At 57.4% G+C, this 17,011-nt stretch overlaps 1 protein-coding gene across 1 annotated transcript in view; it reads left to right on the top strand.

Annotated features, from left to right (window-relative positions):
- ACSS2 (acyl-CoA synthetase short-chain family member 2) overlaps nt 1-17,011 on the top strand; it is a 67,113-nt gene that overhangs the window by 12,632 nt on the left and 37,470 nt on the right. Inside the window, exon 5 of the mRNA XM_019473476.1 lies at nt 1,802-1,805. Within this exon, the coding sequence (XP_019329021.1) occupies nt 1,802-1,805 (4 nt within the window). The remainder of the gene's footprint in view (nt 1-1,801; nt 1,806-17,011) is intronic.

Genomic DNA, 17,011 nt, shown 5'->3' with positions numbered 1-17,011 from the left:
GTCTGGGGCCCTGCCCCCCCCGCGTGCGAAGCGCTGGCTGTTGGGCAGGGCTGGGAGGCAGGGTGGCACTGTGGGAATCTCAATTAGCAGCCGCTCCAGCAGGCGAGTTTCTATAGCAACGGGGCTGGCATGAAAATCTGACTGTGGAGCAGCAGAGGATGCTCTTTATTCCTCCACTGTGTTTGTCTGGGGCGGGCGAGATGGTACCAGGGCTCAGCATCCTTCCCCAGGACAGGCATCTGGGAGTGGCATCAGAGCCCTCCTCTCCTCCCCTGGGTCACGGCGCAGGTGGGGGCTCTGCACCCCCATAGATGCTGCAAGAGGGATCTACAGCTGCGGGGAGGGCAGCCTCGGCACTGGGGGAAGCTCCTGCCTGCAGAAGCAGTCCAATCAGTCTCCCAGCCCTGCCCTCACAGCGATGAGGGTTTTCCGCTCCCTCACACTGTGCTGGCAGCAGCCTGTGGCCGTACATCAGCGCCGTTCCCCAGAGCGGGTGCCAGCACCTTCCAGGCAGGATTTCTCCAGGCAGAGCTCAGCGGTGGTCCCCAATTCCCCTCTCTCACCCCCAAAAGAGAGCAGAGCTGCCGCGGTGGCAGCACCCCAGTTTCAGGTGCCTTCCTGGCTGCCAGCAGCAGCAGCATGCTCGGGATCTGCTCTGCCAGCCCTGCAGGTGATGCTGCCCCTCTCCAGGAGCCGGGTCCAGCAGGCAGGATTGCAGGCAGAGCATGGCCGAGCAGGCAGGACATTCAGCCCGCCTCCCACTGGGTGAACGTCTGACAGGCCGTCTGGCATGACATGGCTGCAAGCCAGGGCTGGCTGCAGCTCGGCTGTGCCCACGGGCGAGCCATGCTGTGCAACAAGGCCTTGGGGACACGCTTATTGCCCGACCTGGGCAGCATGGGACCTGCACTGGGAACCGGGATGCCCGCAGCCTTGCCCCTTTGCTGGGGGCGTCCAGCACCACGCTGGAGCCATGGGTCCCCCACAGCCACCAACGTGTTCCTGCAGCTGGAGTCGAAGGCAGGCAAAGGGATTGCAGAGCGCGCACTGCCGGACTGGAAGGTGGCATTGAAGAGGGAGCGTGAGGAGCACCAGCATCTCCTAGCCGAGTCCTACAGTGCTGTCATGGACCTCACCAAGCAGCTGCAGATCAGCGAGAGGAACTGGAACCAGGAGAAAGTGGAGCTGCTGGCCCGCTTCAAGGAGGAGCAGCAGCAGGCAGAGCAGCAAGCGAAGGACCTGCAGAACAAAATCAACCAGGTATGGTGTCCCATATCATGAATATGTCCTCCAGCCTCTGCCACTTGCCCCCCCTGTGGGCCCCAAGAGTGTTTGCGTGCTCTTGGGGCACGCACCAGGGGCAAGGACAAATGCTTTTGCTTGCCCAGAGGGGCACGTGTTGCACACGTTGAGTGACCAACACATTCTCCAGTTGCAGAAAGGAGCCAACCCATGGGCATTGAAGCATTCTGAAATGGAGAAGCACGGCAGCAACTGGAAAGAGGTGGGCAAGAGAAGGCAGAGGGCTCTCGGGGTGCTCGTTGGGCTCAGGTCTATGCTAAGGGTTAGATGGGAGGTCATGTGAACCCCAAATAACACCCCCTTGAACAGCAAATGAGGCTGCAAGGGGGAGCACCAGGGATTGGGGAGAGGGTGGAGAGCGTGGCTGAACCCCAAGGGCTTCAGTGGAGTTATAAAAAGTTGATTTAGAATACATGTGGGCACAGTGAGCCCCATATAGCCCTGGGAATGGGATGCCAGGCCTGGGTGCATGGGGGAAGGTGGTAGTGCTGGAGAGGAGCAGGGTACAGCCCCTGCTCCAACCCATCTGTGTACTTTGGTCCTGTGCTTGCTGACACCAGAGCTTTCTTCTGTGTCCTCCTAGGCTCTCAATGAAAAAATCACAGACAAAGAGACAATCTCTGAAGCAGAAGCCAAGGGAACCAACCTCAAAAGGTGAGTGCGCTGGTGCCTGCATGGTCCCCGGGGCACGGAGGAGGCTGCGCGGGGCTGTCCCTGGGCTTGGCAGCCCCAGCAACTGGGGGGAGATGCAGCCATGGTCCAGGGTTGTCCTGGAGGCCAAGGGCTCCAATGAGGAGCAGGACTGGGTGCCCAGGAGGGTCCCGTTGGGGTAGGAGCAGGGTGCCTCCAGCTGCCCCGCAACCCGCTGCCCTGTCCCCTTGTAAGCCCTGTTCTCTCTCCTCCCACAGGACCAAGTCCGTTTCCTCCATGTCAGAGTTTGAAAGCTTGCTCGACTGTTCTCCCTACCTCCCTGGAAAGACTGCGCCGGGGCTGGGCGACCATTCCCGAGGCAAAAAGGCATCCGCAGCCACCCAGCTGCTGCCCAACGGGATCCGGGACAGCGCCGGTGTTCCTCCCTCAAACTGTACATATGTGAATATTGAGCAACCTGCCCCCGACAGCCTGGCCAAGGAGAAGCTGGGCATCTCTTCCTGGGACTACTCGCGAACAAGCAGCCTCTCCGGGCACGACCCAGCCCAGAAGCAAATGCAGAGAAGCTACACGGCGCCCGACAAGACAGGGATCCGCATCTACTACAGCCCGCCAGTGGTGCGGCGGCTGGAGGCGCCTCTGGTGCACAACAAGGAGGGGAAGATCATGATCGAACCCGGTTTCTTGTTCACCATGGCCAAGCCGAAGGAGCCGGAGGAGTCAGCCAGCGCTGAGAGCACCTACAGCCAGTGGCTGTGCAACTTCTCCAAGCAGCAGCGGGAGCTGCTGGACGGTGGCACGGTGGAGAGCGTGGTGCCATCAGTGCCCCGCTTCCCCCCATCGCTGCACGACCTGGAGATCTCTGGCAACATGAGCGATGACATGAAGGAGATCACCAACTGCGTGCGGCAGGCCATCCGCTCCAGCTCGCTGGAGAGGAAGGTGAAAAGCGCCTCCAGCCAGACAGTGGGGCTGGCCCACGTGGGGACGCAGACCATCCAGACGGTGAGCATTGGCTTGCAGACTGACCTGCCGCGCGGCAGCGGCGTGCACGGCAAGAGCTGGTCCCCACGCAGCTCCTCCCTTGTGTCTGTGCGCAGCAAGCAGATCTCCTCCTCCCTGGATAAGGTCCACTCCAGGATCGAGCGGCCATGCTGCTCCCCAAAATATGGCTCTCCAAAGCTCCAGAGGAGGTCTTCCTCCAAGCTGGACGCCTCCAAGGACAGGAGCCTCTGGAACCTGCACCAGAGCAAGCAGAATGGCTCTGCCTGGGCCCGCTCCACCACCACCCGTGACAGCCCCGTCCTCAGCAATATCAATGACGGCTTGTCCAGCTTGTTCAGCGTGGTGGAGCACGCAGGCAGCACCGAGTCCATCTGGAAGCCGGGCTGCCCCGAGAGCAGCCGGACCAAGCCCGAAGCACCCAAGTACGGCCTCGTGCAGGAGTTCTTCAGGAATGTCTGCGGGCGGGCGCAAAGCCCCACTGCCCCCCCGGAGAAGAAGGAGGCCACTGGGGAGGAGGGCAGCAAGAGAGCTGAGCACCCCAGCCCAGCGACCCACCACCCGGCCGAAAACATCTCCCGCGTCTTGAACAAGAAAGTCCTCAAGCAGAGCAGCTGTGAGGACCCCAAACCCTTGTCCCCCAGCCAGGGGAGTAAGGACGCAGCCCTGCGGGACCCCGACCTCATCTCGGCCATAGCCAGCGAGGTAACAAGGCAGGGTGCCCCCCCGGGTGTCCCGCCATGGCAGGGGACGGGGTGCCCGACCCCTCTAACCCCCCTGTGCCCTGTCTGTCTTTGCAGGACATGGCGTGTGACTGCAGCTCCCAGTCCCTCACCTCCTGCTTCGCCCGGCCGTCCCGCTCCACCGTCCGCCATTCCCCCTCCAAGTGCAAACTGCACCCCGCAGACCCCCCCAGGGCGGAGGAGAAGCTGGGGGCCTCGAGTGAGTGAGGACGGGGGGCCGGGGGACACAGCGTTGCCTGCTATCCAGAGCGCCCACGCTGACGCCCCACGGGGGCCCCTCTCGGAGGCGGCACGGGCGCATCTGTCTCCTAACCGTCCCCTTGCCCCCGGGGACGCTTACGAAGCAGATGTAGAGCTGGCGGCAGAGGCTGCCGGCAACCCTGGGGTGTGCGGGGACATCCCGCCAGGGTGGCTGCTTCACCTCCCACCTGTGCGGAGACTCGCTCCCTTGGAGCTGCTGCCAGCACTGGGGGGTCCTCGCCAGTGCCCACCACCCTGGGAATGTCAGCTGAGACCCCACTATGCCAAGGGCTCGCCGTGGCCCCAAGAAGGGGAGAGCAGTGGGGGCAGGCTGCTCATGTAGATAGGGCAGGGCTGGGGCAAAGTGCAGCAGGGACGCCGTATGGATGCAATGGATGGAGGCGTGATGCTGTGTTGGCCCTCACGGGCGGAGGGTGCTGGCTCCGGCCCCTGCAGCTGCTGCCAGCGCTGCCCGCCCTGCCCGAGCTCCAGCGCATCCCTGCCAGCCCCGATTGCAGCGCGGTTGCATCAGCCGTGGGGCTGCGCGTGCTTCACCGGGCAGGAAGGAGGCGGGGAGGGTCCCTGCGGTCACCCAGGCTGGGCTGGGTGTGGGGGCCCTCCCTGGCTACCCTTCTGCTCTGTGGGGGGGCTGCTGAGGTCCTTCACTGCTGGGAAGGGTCCGGGTGGTCCCCCTGGCTCCAGCTGCAGAGATGGGGTCGCTGGGTGCACAGCGTGGGGAGAGGCAGTGTGTGCATGCGTGTGTGTGTGCACACTCACGTGCGTGCGTATCTCCTGCCACCATCCCGAGGGGCCATGGCTGTGGTGCCCCCCTGCATTGCACCCACCTCCCTGCCTGGGGCCACTTGTAGTTATTTGCTCCTCTGAGTGCTGAATATACAGAATATACATTTCTCTTTTTTTTTTCTTTTGTTTTCCCTCCACTTTTGGTTCTGCCCAACTCCGGACAGCCTGCAATGTAAAACCAAGTGCATTTTAAAAATACCGAAATGAGCTACATTGGAGATGCACCAATTGGATTAAGAGATTGTGGGTTGGGAGGCTGCAGCATGGCCTGTGGTCTGCGCCACGCGTCCCTCGGTCACCACCAGAAAAAGCCTTATCTGGGGAGGGAAGGGGACAATGTCCGCAGCCCCCATGGCGGTGCAGAGCTCCTGGGGCTGGGGAGCTGCATCCCAGCTCCACGCAGAGCAACGTTGGTGCCCCTGTGCAGCCCCAGGAGAGAACAGCAATTTTAGAGGAGGCTACCTGACCTATTTTCGAGCTGCCTGCCAGGGGCCAGGCAGGGATTCACCCAGAGGGAGCTGCCTGCAGGTGCCCACGCCTCCTGGGGCTCTGTGCATTGCTTGGGGGTGGTGTACCTTGTTCTGGGGGGCTCTATACATTGCTCCAGGGGCTCCGAGCATTGCTCTGGGGCTCTATACATTGCTCCAGGGGCTCCATGCATTGCTCTGGGGCTCTGTATGCTGCTCCAGGGGCTCTGCCCGTTGCTCTGGGGCTGTGTACACTGCTCCAGGGGCTCTGCGCATTGCTGTCATCTTGCAGCTTCACTTAAAAAATGCTCCTGCTGCCGAAGCTGCTGCCCCCTCCCGTCCAGACGCACCCTGCCTGCAGCAGGCAGGCTGCATCACTGCCACGTCGCAACCCCCCCCGCCCCCCCCCCCCCCCCAGCCGCTCACTGCCTGTGTCTCCGGACACACCAGCATCAGCCGGGGCCCAGCAGGCCCAGCACCGATGGCCTTTTGCTCCTGTGGCGCCTGTCCGGCCCCACGGGGACCCTCGTCACCCGGGTGCAGGACATGCGGGCCAGGCGCTGACCACCCTCACCAGCAGCCGGGGCCAGGCAGCATCCCTGCCAGCCACGGAGAGTCGGGTCCCTGCACCCCGTCAGGCGCAGCGCTGCCACGGGCAATCTCCTGCTGTACATAGATCTTTTGGGGGTGGTTTTTAACATTTTCACTGATAACTGGGGTTTTGGTTTTGTTTGTTGTTTTTTTTTTTTTAAAAGACTCTCTACTTTTGGAATGTGGTTTCTCATTTTTACAACTGCCTTTTAATTATTTGTAACATTGGTCAGTTCTGTTATACTCTGTAAATAGCGGTGCTGGGCATTACCCGCGGGGCCAGGGGCCGGCAGGGGATTCACAAAGGCGACGGGGAAAATTTGCTTGAGGTGTGGAGGTGGCTTATTCGGCCCTGGTCCCCACGCAGCCTCTGCCCCCATCCTCCTCGCACGCCAGCTCCTGGCCTCGGGAGAAGTCCGAGGTGCTTTGGGCAAAGCCACACTTGCCCCTGCCCTGTCCTCCTGCTTCCTCTCGCCATCCCATGCCAAGGTTGCATGAAGGGTATCTTCTGCCCCGATGACGGGCCCCCTGCTTGCCCCATCCTGCACCCCTGTACCATGCCTGCTTGTCATGTGATGAATAAAGGCCCTGCAACCCCTCACCCACACCCTCGGTGCTGCCTTCCCAGGCTGCGGCAGGGGGATGGTGATGCCTGTCCTGTCTGGGGAACCGGTGCTGCTGTGGAGGGGAATGTGGGGTGGCTGGGGCATCCATGGGTGGGGAGATGCACCTAGCTCCTGTCTCTCCATCCCGCCAGCTGCCCAGCCCACACAGTGTCCCGTTGTCTCCTCGCCCACCGTCCTCTCCCCAACCCCATCCCCGTGTGCTGACCCCAGCTGTGCCACACCACCATGGCTCCCTGTCATCACCCATGGGTCCCCCACAGCCTTGCTGCCAGGGCTGTGTCACCCTGCACGGGGCTCCTCTCGGCTCCACGTTGTTCTTGTGATGCTGGTGCTTCTTACGCCTCCCCTGTCCAGTCCCATCCTCCCCAGCCTGCATGCGGACCCCACATCCCCTTTCCCATCGCTGCCCATGGCTTCTTGCCCTTGTGCCCCTCATCACCTGCAGGTGCCAGCCTCCTCCAGGCTCACTACATTAAACTGTCCCTCCCTGAGGTCCTCCATTGCCCACCATGACCCACCCCTCCTTTTGCTCCTCCATCATCCTTCAAGTCCCATCCATTTTATCCCTGTTCTTTGATCCCCCATGTCCCATCCTTCCTTGTTATCCCCCATCCTCAATCACACCCCTTTCTTCATGTGCTCTTCCATTGCCCACCATGTCCCATCCCTCTTTATCCTGCTTTCATCACCCACCTAACTCATCCCAGCCTTCCTTCCTGTGCTCCTCCATCACCCACCCATCCCATTCCTCCTTCCCATGCTCCATCACCCACCATATCCCATCCCTTTTCCTGTGCACCTCCATCTTTCATGTCCCACCCTTCCTTCTGCTGCTCCTCTGTTGTCCACCCATCCCATCCCTCCTTCCTGTGCTCCTGTCACCCACTGTGTCCCATTCCTCCCTGCCATCCTCCTCCATCACCCACCACGTCCCATCCTTCTTTTCTGTTGGCCACCATGTCTTGTCCCTCCTTCCTGTGCTCCTGCATACTCCATCATGTCTTATCCCTTCTTGTGCTCCACCGTGACCCGCCACCTCCCATCCCTCCCTGTTGTCCTCCACCCCTTAATATCCCATCCCTCCTTCCACACTCTTTCCAGAGTGTGCTGCTCTGTCATCCACTGTCCCATCCCTTCCTGCCATGCCATGCTCCATTACCCACCACGTCCTGTCCCGCCCTCCTGTGCTCCTGCATCCTATATTGCGTCCTATCCCTCCTTCTTGTTCTCCTCCATCACCCACCACCTCCCATCCCTCCTTCCTGTGCTCCTCCATTGCCCTTCATATCCCACCTTCCTGTCTTCCTGTCACACTTGCATCCCAACCCTCTCACCTGCTCCTCCTTCATCTACCACATCACATTCCTTGTTATCCTCATCCACCTCCCACCATCTCCTCATGCTTCTCTTCCTTCTCCACCTCCACCCTGTCCCATGCATCCTCATCCTGCTTTGCCTCCAGTTTCTCTTTTCCTTTCATATTCCTCCTTATGTCAACATCTCACCATCCGTCCTCATCATCCATCAGCTCCCACCATCACTGTCCTCCTCTATGTCTTACCATCTTCTTATCCCTGCTCATCCTCCATTAGCTCCCACCATCACCCCAACCCGTTTCAACCTCCTCCACTTTTCATCTTTTCCCCATCCTTCTTCATCCTCTTCTGCCTCCTCCTATCTCCTCATCCCCCTCATCCTCCTCCACTTCCCCATTCCAAAATCTATCCTCATCTCCACCATTGCCCCATCCCTCCAGCTGCCAACATCACCCAATCCCACCTCCTCCTCCTCATTTCCAATCCTCCCCCCTTGTGCTTCTCCATTTCCCACCATCTCCTCATCCACCCTCTTCCATTGCCCACCTATCTTTGTCTTCCTCTAACCACTAAATGTCTCTCCATCCCTCCTGTCATCTTTGTCCATCTCCCACTGTCTCCTCATCCCTCCTCTTCTTCCTTCATCTCCGTCTCCCCCTCCCTCCTTGTCCTCCACCACCTGCCATCTTATCTCTCATTTCCCTCTACTGCCCATCATTTTGCCCACCTTCTTCATCCTCCTCCACCTCCCACTGTCCCCCATCCTTCCCCATGCCCCAACACCGCCCGCTATTTGCCTGTTCTTCCTCATCCTCCACTTCCTACCGTCTGCCCAGTCGTCCTCATCCTCCTCCAACCTTTCTTTTCCTCTTCATTGTCCTTCACTTTCCACCATCGCCCATAACTCATTGTCCTCCACGTTCCACCATCGCCCATACCTTCTCCCTCCTCCTCCATCTCATGCCTCTTGTTCCTCCACCTCAGTCTCTCTATCCTTCCTGTGAATCTCCACCTCCCATTGTTCCCCATCCTTTTTCATGCTCTTTCACCTCTTGCCCTGTCCCTCCTCATACCTGACCTCTGGCTATCTCACCATCCCTTGTCGTTCGCCTCCCATAGTCTCCCTGTTTCTCCTCATACTCCTCCATCTCTCCCCATCTCCCCATCCCTCCTTTTCCTCCAAGTGTCCCACCTACCTCACAGATTTCCCCTCTACCCCTTCCTGACCTCCAACCATCCTCCCTTACCTCCAACCATCCTCCTTCACCTCACACCTCCCTCTCTAACTGTCCTTTCATTCTCCTTCACCTCCCAACTCTATCCTGACCTCCCATTTTCTCCCAGGCTGACCTCTCCCATTCTTCCTCTCCTCCATCCTCGCTGCACTCTTACTCCCAGCCCGTCTGACTCCTGCTGTTATTTTCTCCCCCTCTTTCTCCTTCCCCTGCCTTGTATCCCGTCCCTTACCAATCCAGGAAAGCCACCTCCAGCAAAGCCATCCCTGATGCAAGCAAGAAGGGCCCTTACTGTTGGGGATGGGATGTATGGCTAGGTTAGATGGAGAACCAGCCTCCCACCCCATTCCCACTACTCAAGGCACTTTCATAGTAGAGTTAATGGCCACAGCTTGCAGGCTGGGAGATTCATGCTGGACATCAGGAAACACTTCTCTTTAGGGCTGGTCCAGCTGAAACTGATCACTGGGGAAGTGGGAGGATCTCTGCCCTTGGAAGGTTTCAAAACTCAGCTAGGCAAAGTCACCAATGTCCTGATTTAGCATTAGCAATAACTATTTTGGAACGCAGAGCTTGACCAGAGGCCCCTGGAATCCCTTCAAGCACACACAGCTTTGGGAGGCTTCTCCAAGCAGTGGAGGATTTCCAACAGGGGCAAAAAGGCCAGACATGGCTTTGAATGCAGTGCTTGGGATGCTGCAGGACCTGAGGAACCATCCCTGCCACTTGCAGCTGCTCCATGGTGCTCAAGCAAGATCGCCCCATGCTGCTCAAGCAGGACCATCCCACACTGCTCAAGCAAGCCGCCCTATGCTTCTTGAGCAGGACCACATCAGCCTGCTTGAGCAGGACCATCCCACACTGCTTAAGCAGGACCACCCATGCTATTCCAGCAGTACCATTCCATGCTGCTCAAGCAGAACCACTCCAATTTGCTTGAGCAGGACCACCCTAATGCTGCTCAAGCAGAACCATCCCATGCTGCTTGAGCAGGAACACCCCACGCTGCTCAAGCAGGACCTCTCCAGGCTGCTTGAGCAGAACCTTCCCATGTTGCTCAAGCAGGATCACCCCACATAGCTTGAGCAGGACCACTCCAAGCTGTTCAAGCAGGACCATCCCAGGCTGCTTGAGTACCATGGGCCGGGCCAAAGTGGCTTCCTGAAAAACTGCCAGATCCCAGGCCAGTGAGCTATCCCTGAGATGACCCCTCAGACCCTAGAGCCAGGGACCCTTGCATCATCTTTGTTTTCCTTCCCTCAGGCTAGGCCATGCAGGGACATGGCCATCCCTTTCCAACGACCTTACGGCTGTACCAGGGCATGGGGCTGCTGGCACTGCTGCCAAGGGGAGGACAGGTCTCTTCTCCATCCCAAGGGAGCTCCGTACCCTGAGGGACCTGCACACAGGGCCCATTCAAAGCATCCCACATCACACGCACAAGGGCCAGCCAGCCTTGCTTGACTGCAGACTTTGCCTTGCAATGTTGGAGGCTCCCAGCCATCCCATGGAGGGGACCCCACCCTTACCAAGGTGATGAGTCTGAGGGACCATCCCACTGCAATACGGGCAGGGACAGGGCAGCCAGTGTCTTGACAGGGTGGGGGTGATGTTTGTAAAGCGTTCCCATCCACATGCCTTCCTGGCTAGTGAATTTGGGGGAGGGTGGAGGGAATTTGCTACCTGTGTTAGAAACTAGCTGAACTTACGTGTCTCCCCAAGCTGGATTTCTTATTCCAAATGTTCAAACTGTTGTATATTGTACTGGGATTTTTACATTGAATTATTGTAGAAAACAAAAATTTAAACCAAGTCTGTTAAAAAATAAACATTAAAAAATCTCTATGAAAAAATAAATAAAAGCTGTCTCCAAGTTCTCTTCTTACAAATGTGACAGAGTAGTGATGTGTCTCCAGCAGCGGCTTTCCTGTTCCCAGCCCTGCCTGTCCCCTGCCTGCCACAGCCCCTGGGGACACCAACTATGGTGAAGATGCAGCTCCTGTGGTTTTGTAATACTCTGGGCGATGAAGGAAACAGCCCCCATCTTGCAGCATCTGCCTGACTCTGTGGAGAGCCCAAGCCCCCAGTGCCTGGCAGCGTGGGGCATTTGTCGGTGACCCCCTTGGGTCCCCAGAGGTTGTGCCCCCCACCCCGGGCAGGGAACAGCCAAGGCCACAAGTGAGCAATGCCTGGAGCCCAGTTTTGGGGTCCTGGGTACTGAGGGTATGGCTGGGGTGAGACAGGCTGCTGCTGAACCTGGAGGCAGCTCCCGGACGAGTCACCCACTGCCTTTTACCCTGGCCCGTGGTGCTGCAAGGTCCAACAGGTTTTGCAGCAAATGGCCGGTCCCTGGGCCAAACCGCAGCCCCGAAGCCTCAGCAGCTCAGAGGGTTTGGTGCTGGGGATGTATGAAGCCACAGCACCCTCTGGCGTCAGCACCGACCTCAGGTCCCTGCCGGCCCTGCTCCAGCCGTGTCCCTTTGCTTCCCAGGTCTGCCCGGCTACCAGTGCATCCTTGCACCACCCTAAATCCTCCTCGCTCAAAGCAGGTCCCATCCTGCTCCCAGCATACGGACATCCCCACGTGGTGTGGGGCAGGCATGGCCAAGCCAGAAGGAAGCAAAGCAAGAGCAAAGCAGACCCACTTTATTGGGTGCTGTGATCAGCCCTCGCAGTCCCACCAAGCACTGGTGCAGTCCTGCTACCCCCTAAGCTGGCTGAGCGTGGGCCGTGCTCCTCTGTGCCCTTGTCTCTTGCCTAAGCTTCATGTCTGAGCGAGGTAGCAGGGTGCAGGGCTGGGCAACAGCCCCGGGCCCCCGCTGGGCAGATAGGTAATGCCTTTCTTGCTGTTGGGTACCAGAGAATCATCCCGGTGCAGCTCAGCTCCTGGCTGCTCCAAGCTCTGGGCAGGGCACAAGCAGACGGTGCCAGGGGACAGTGCAGTGATGCATGTGCCCCGACCCCATGGCTGGGATGAGACCCAGCACTGCCAGCCCATGTGCTGTACCATGAGACACGGTTGCAGCAAATTCATGCCTGGATCCTGCATCGCTGGCACTTTACAGCCTGCTTTGCTGGCACCTTGGTCACTGCACCAGTGCCACCACAGACCCTGCACTGCTGCCACCTCAGACTCCACATCACTGGCACCGTGTGCCCTGCATTGCTGGCATCGTGGGCCCCACATTGCCAGCATCTCAGACCCCACATCACTGCCACTGCAGACCCCACATGGCTGCCACTCCATACCCTGCATTGCTGGCACTGCAGACCCTGCACCACTGGTACTGAGAACTCTGCATTGCTGGCGCTGAGGACCCTGCACGGCTGGCATTGTGGGCCCTGCCACAGCAGACCTGCATGGCTGGCAGCTCATCAGCAGAGGGCACGCCACTGCCGCCTGCCCGCCCAGGCTGCGTGGGCCTGCACTACCCAAGGACATGGCTGCTCCATGGGCTGCAGTCACCGAGCGCCCCAGAGCTCCAGCTATCTCTTACTGCTCAAGAAAACAGGGACAAAAGAAGGCGGCTACGTTTATAGGTGGGCAAGGACACTCTCTGAAGCCTGGGGACAGCTATGAAGCCACATGGAGAAGCCAGTTATTAAACTCCAACCCCTCTAACGTGTTGCTGATGAAGACACCATCTCTCCTGAGCCCGGTTTCCCTTCCTCTGCAGCCCAGGCCTCCGCCAAATCTCTTACTAACCTGGCCCGCTCTTCCAGAATGAAAATAGCAGCAGCCAGCAGAGCCCAAGTAAACAAATGAGCCACTGTGAGAGGAGAGTGCATCTTTATAAGGTTAATTGGCCCCATCTAGGAGACAGACAGACATTTTCTTGTGGCTAGATCACTCAAAAAGCTCAGGCAAACAGCAGTAACATGTCTCCTGGGTTTGATTTATAACCCTGATTGCATTACCAGCTCATCTACATGTAAAATGATTATGAATATATTGTCTGTATTCTGCAGAGGGCTAAATTACCAGACTGATATTCATCAGCTACTCTTTCAAGCTTAAAACAGCCTGAAATTCAGAGGTGTCTCTTCCAGTGACAGCAGAGGCAGGAATGAGATGGCTCAGGCTTGATCTTTGTGTTCAGCACAACCTGGCTTGTTTTAACACCCTGATACCCCGATAGCTGGGAGCAGCGGGCCAGAGGGGAGGGAGGCTGCTTGAGCCAAAGGGCTGTGGAGTGAACCATTGTGTGCCGCAGCCCAGAGCTGTATTGTTATCGAGTAGTTACATTGACAAACGAAGGAGCTGATAACTCCCAGCAGGACTGAAAGGCTGTTATCGTGGTGCTGATTAAAATTTCCTTTGCAGCCGATGCAGAGGAGGAGTGTCATCAGTGGGGAGAAGTATGGGATCCGATGTTTAACCCTGTTGTTGCTATGTGCTGATTCATTCAGTACAAGTGAAGGGCTGCCCAGCCTGGCCATGTGCTGAAAATTAGCATAGAAAACTCCAGCAGGAAGATCCACAGCCCAGTCATGTCCTCCCACCCCATCTCCTCTGGCTCACTGTGGCCTCGCAGCTCCCAGGATGCTGCTCTAGGGATCCATACTGCTTGAGTCCAGACAGCACCATCGTGGGTGGGAGAAGGGGGATGCTGGTGGCATAGCTTAAGGGTGGTCATGGTGCTGCACAGTGCCTTCTCTTCTGTCCCTGCAAGGCAGGTCGGAGCCTGCAGCACTGGCCAGCCTTGAGCTCTCTGCTAGCAGTCCCACCGCTCGCCTCTGGTGCCATCTCCCACGCAAGGGCCAGCACGGGTGCCTACCGGGGGCATGAGCACCACAGGCCCATTTTACTGTAGCTAACCTTGAGCACATCCCTTTGGCAGCACTGGCCAGGCTGTAAGCTGACCCTTGCTATCAGATGCCCACCCTGCTCCATCTCTCACGCCTGCTCTACAGGTCCCAGGAGCATTTGGTGGTGTCACTTGGTCCTTGCAGGTCCTTTGCTCCTTTATTCTGCCCCTCAATTCCCTGCCCTTGCAGTTGTCCATAGTTCAAGAAAACTTTCCCTTCTGACTGCAGGATATTCTGATAAAGCCTCCCACTGCCTCTGGCATGTCCGTGCAAGGCATAAGCTTCTTTGTGCTGTGACATGTTCACCAGGGGTTGGGTCCATGCTAAAAAGATGTCTTCCCTGATTACCATCACTGACAGGCATATCACCAAGCTATTGAACCTGCCTGGCCAGACCTGTTACAGCCTCACCAAGCCCTGGTCCAGGCTGCCCTACTCAGGAGATGCTCTGGGATAAGTGGACGGGCAGTGGGAAAGGAGGTGGCTTGTTGTCCTCCTCCTCCATGCAAGCACATGGGACTCAGCCATCACACCGACCTCGGTGTTGCTCAGACACCTCTGTGCCTTCCTGGGTTGCTTCCTTCCTTCCTTCCTTGCCTTCCATCCTGCACACCCAAATTTTGGCAAAGAAGAAAAGACATTCTGCTGCAGAAGAGCCCCTTCCATGGGTTTCGCTCAGAGCTGGTCCCAAAAGCAGCTGACCCTGAGAGCACCAAGAGCTGACCCAAATTATCCTCTACACAGAGCCCATGCTCAGCGGAGCCTTATCCCAAGGTACCCTCTCCCTGTGCATAGCCCGGTGACCCAGACGTGTGCTCCCGTTGGAGGGCCATGCCATAGCATGCCTGGAACATGTCTCAGCAGGGTCCCTGTGGAGGCAGAGATGGTAAGGAGCGTGGGGAAACCCTTTGAGGTGGATTGGCAGCATGCACTCAGCTGGGCATGGAGGTTTTAACTACTCCTAATTCACATGGATTTATCAGCAAGTGGATTTTAGAGTGGAAGGGAGTTTGGATCAAGTGAGCAGGGTGAGGGGGTGCAGGTGGAGGGAGGAGAGGTCTGCTTGTTTCAAGCTACCACATATCTGATATGCTCAGTTACTTGCATGAACGGGGATGTGATTCACACACATTTTTTGGCAATAAGGCCTGTCAGAAGGGAATGTCCTGTGACTCCAGTTGGAGCCCCCCAGGTAAGTCAGCTGCTCTACCGGAGCAGTGCTTTGCCCAAATTAACACAAGTTCCCCATGCCAGGCTGCCTCCTGCTCACCCCGCCGTACAGAAGGCTGGAGATGCACGGACTGTTTCTGATTTTCCAGATGCTCCACTGCCAGCATCTCTAGGACTGAGGTCTTCCATGTCAGGGAAGGTGCAGTAAAGAGTTCCACCACGGCCGCTGAGCTGCTGCGGATGCTGTGCTAGAAAGGCTGTTTCCAGAGTACCCCAAGCAAACACTGTGAGCAGGGCACCACATATCCTGGCCAATATCTTTTTTTTGACCCTCTGAGTTTCTACAAGAGACTTTAATATACATTAATGTGTCCCATTTATGTACTTTTATTCCTTTACAGGAAGAGGAAATGAAGGGCCCAAAATGCAGCTGATTTTCCAGGGCTGCCTGGTAAGTCAGGAGTAGAGCTGGGAGCCAAGCTTGGAGTAAACCCTGCAGCATCCAGTCCCACCACACACCAGCTCCTGAGGCAGGAGCCCAGCTGGATGCAAGCTGCCCTGGGGTGGAGGAAGCTGGAGTAGCAAAGCATGGTCACACAGCAAGAGCCTGTTCCCTGGAGCCTATAAAATCACTGAAGGGAGGCCTGGACATGTCCATATTTCAGCTGTGGACCACTGAAATGAAAGTTTGAGAAGGGCTGTGTTTGTGCCATGGGGGGGTCTGACTGACGGTACCAACTATGTGGTTCGCAGCCCTGTACATGGGCGCTTTGAGGGTTGTCAGAGTCCTGCAAGAGGAGAGAGCATGGGAAAACGCCTCCGGGAGGCTATTCTGAGTTTTCCTCTTTGCAGGTGCATTGTGAGAGATGATGCAACTGCTCCCCATCAGGCAGCTTCCTGGGCCACAGCTGTGGACAGCTGAAGCACAACAAAATCCCCCAGCCGTGGCAGCCCATGCTGGGCAATGCTGGACAGAGGACAGCTGACGGGCTGCTGGGACATGGTGCTGCCCCCGGCCTTGTGGCTCGGTACGTTCTGCCCACAGCAGGCAGCAGTTGCTGGAGAGAAATCATGCTGTCGCTGAGCCTGGTGGAGAATTTCAGCTGGACAAATCACTGAAAGCAAAAGGCAAATGAGAAGGAAACCAGAGGGTGCCTCCCAGATCTGCAAGCCACCCATCCCATGGCAGGGAGAGCGACGAAGCACTTTCCCAGCAGTGGGGTGAGCTACAGGCCCCTGCCTGGCATGTGGGGAGACAGAAGGTTTGTTAGGGAGCTGCCAAGCCCTGCCTGTAAATGCAAAATCCTTGAGATGGAGGCTGCTAAAACTAAGGGCTGGCAACTCGTAATAGAAAATGTTCAGCCTGAGGTGGCTTCTGAAGGACTTTAGAAGTGTTGTGTTTGTCCCCCTTCGCAGGAGAGGATCAGTGCACTTTCCAGTTGGGGTTCTTAAACAATGTGCCATGTGTACCCCAAAAATCATGGGGCTGTGCCTGGACCACGACTCCAAGGGGAGTGCTGGAGGAGTGCAGCTCCCATAGCTCCTGGGGAGCTTCAAAACTACCCATGCCAGGGAGCCCAGGCTGTAGGGCCAAATTGACTTTTTCTTCAAAAACATCTTTTTGTAATAGGGAAATTGGAGGAGGGAAACACCTTGCAGGGTTTGGCTGTATCCATACTGCATCTGCCCATGGAGCGAGCCTGGGCTCAGAGCCTGGTGGTCCCAGGCTGAAACTCCAGCAGGGAATGTGCTAAAATTGGGCATCTGGATGGATGTGGACTTGTGTTGGAGACTTTGCCTACATCTGTGTGGTTTACCAGTAGAGATTGAGTCCCTGCACCCTAAGATCTAGCTATTCCTTCGTGTGATTTTTTTTGTTAATAACAAGTGGATAATATAGAATCATAGAATCATTAAGGTTGGAAAAGACCTCTAAGATCATCGAGTCCAACCATCAACCCAACACCACCATGCCCACTAAACCATGTCCCTAAGCACCTCATCTACATGTCTTTTAAATACTTCCAGGGATAGTGACTCAACCACTTCCCTGGG

Source organism: Aptenodytes forsteri, unplaced genomic scaffold, assembly GCF_000699145.1.
Source record: "Aptenodytes forsteri isolate BGI_AS27 unplaced genomic scaffold, ASM69914v1 Scaffold215, whole genome shotgun sequence".
In the NCBI taxonomy this organism is placed as follows: domain Eukaryota; kingdom Metazoa; phylum Chordata; class Aves; order Sphenisciformes; family Spheniscidae; genus Aptenodytes; species Aptenodytes forsteri.
This window is presented reverse-complemented; position numbering and strand designations above follow the sequence as displayed.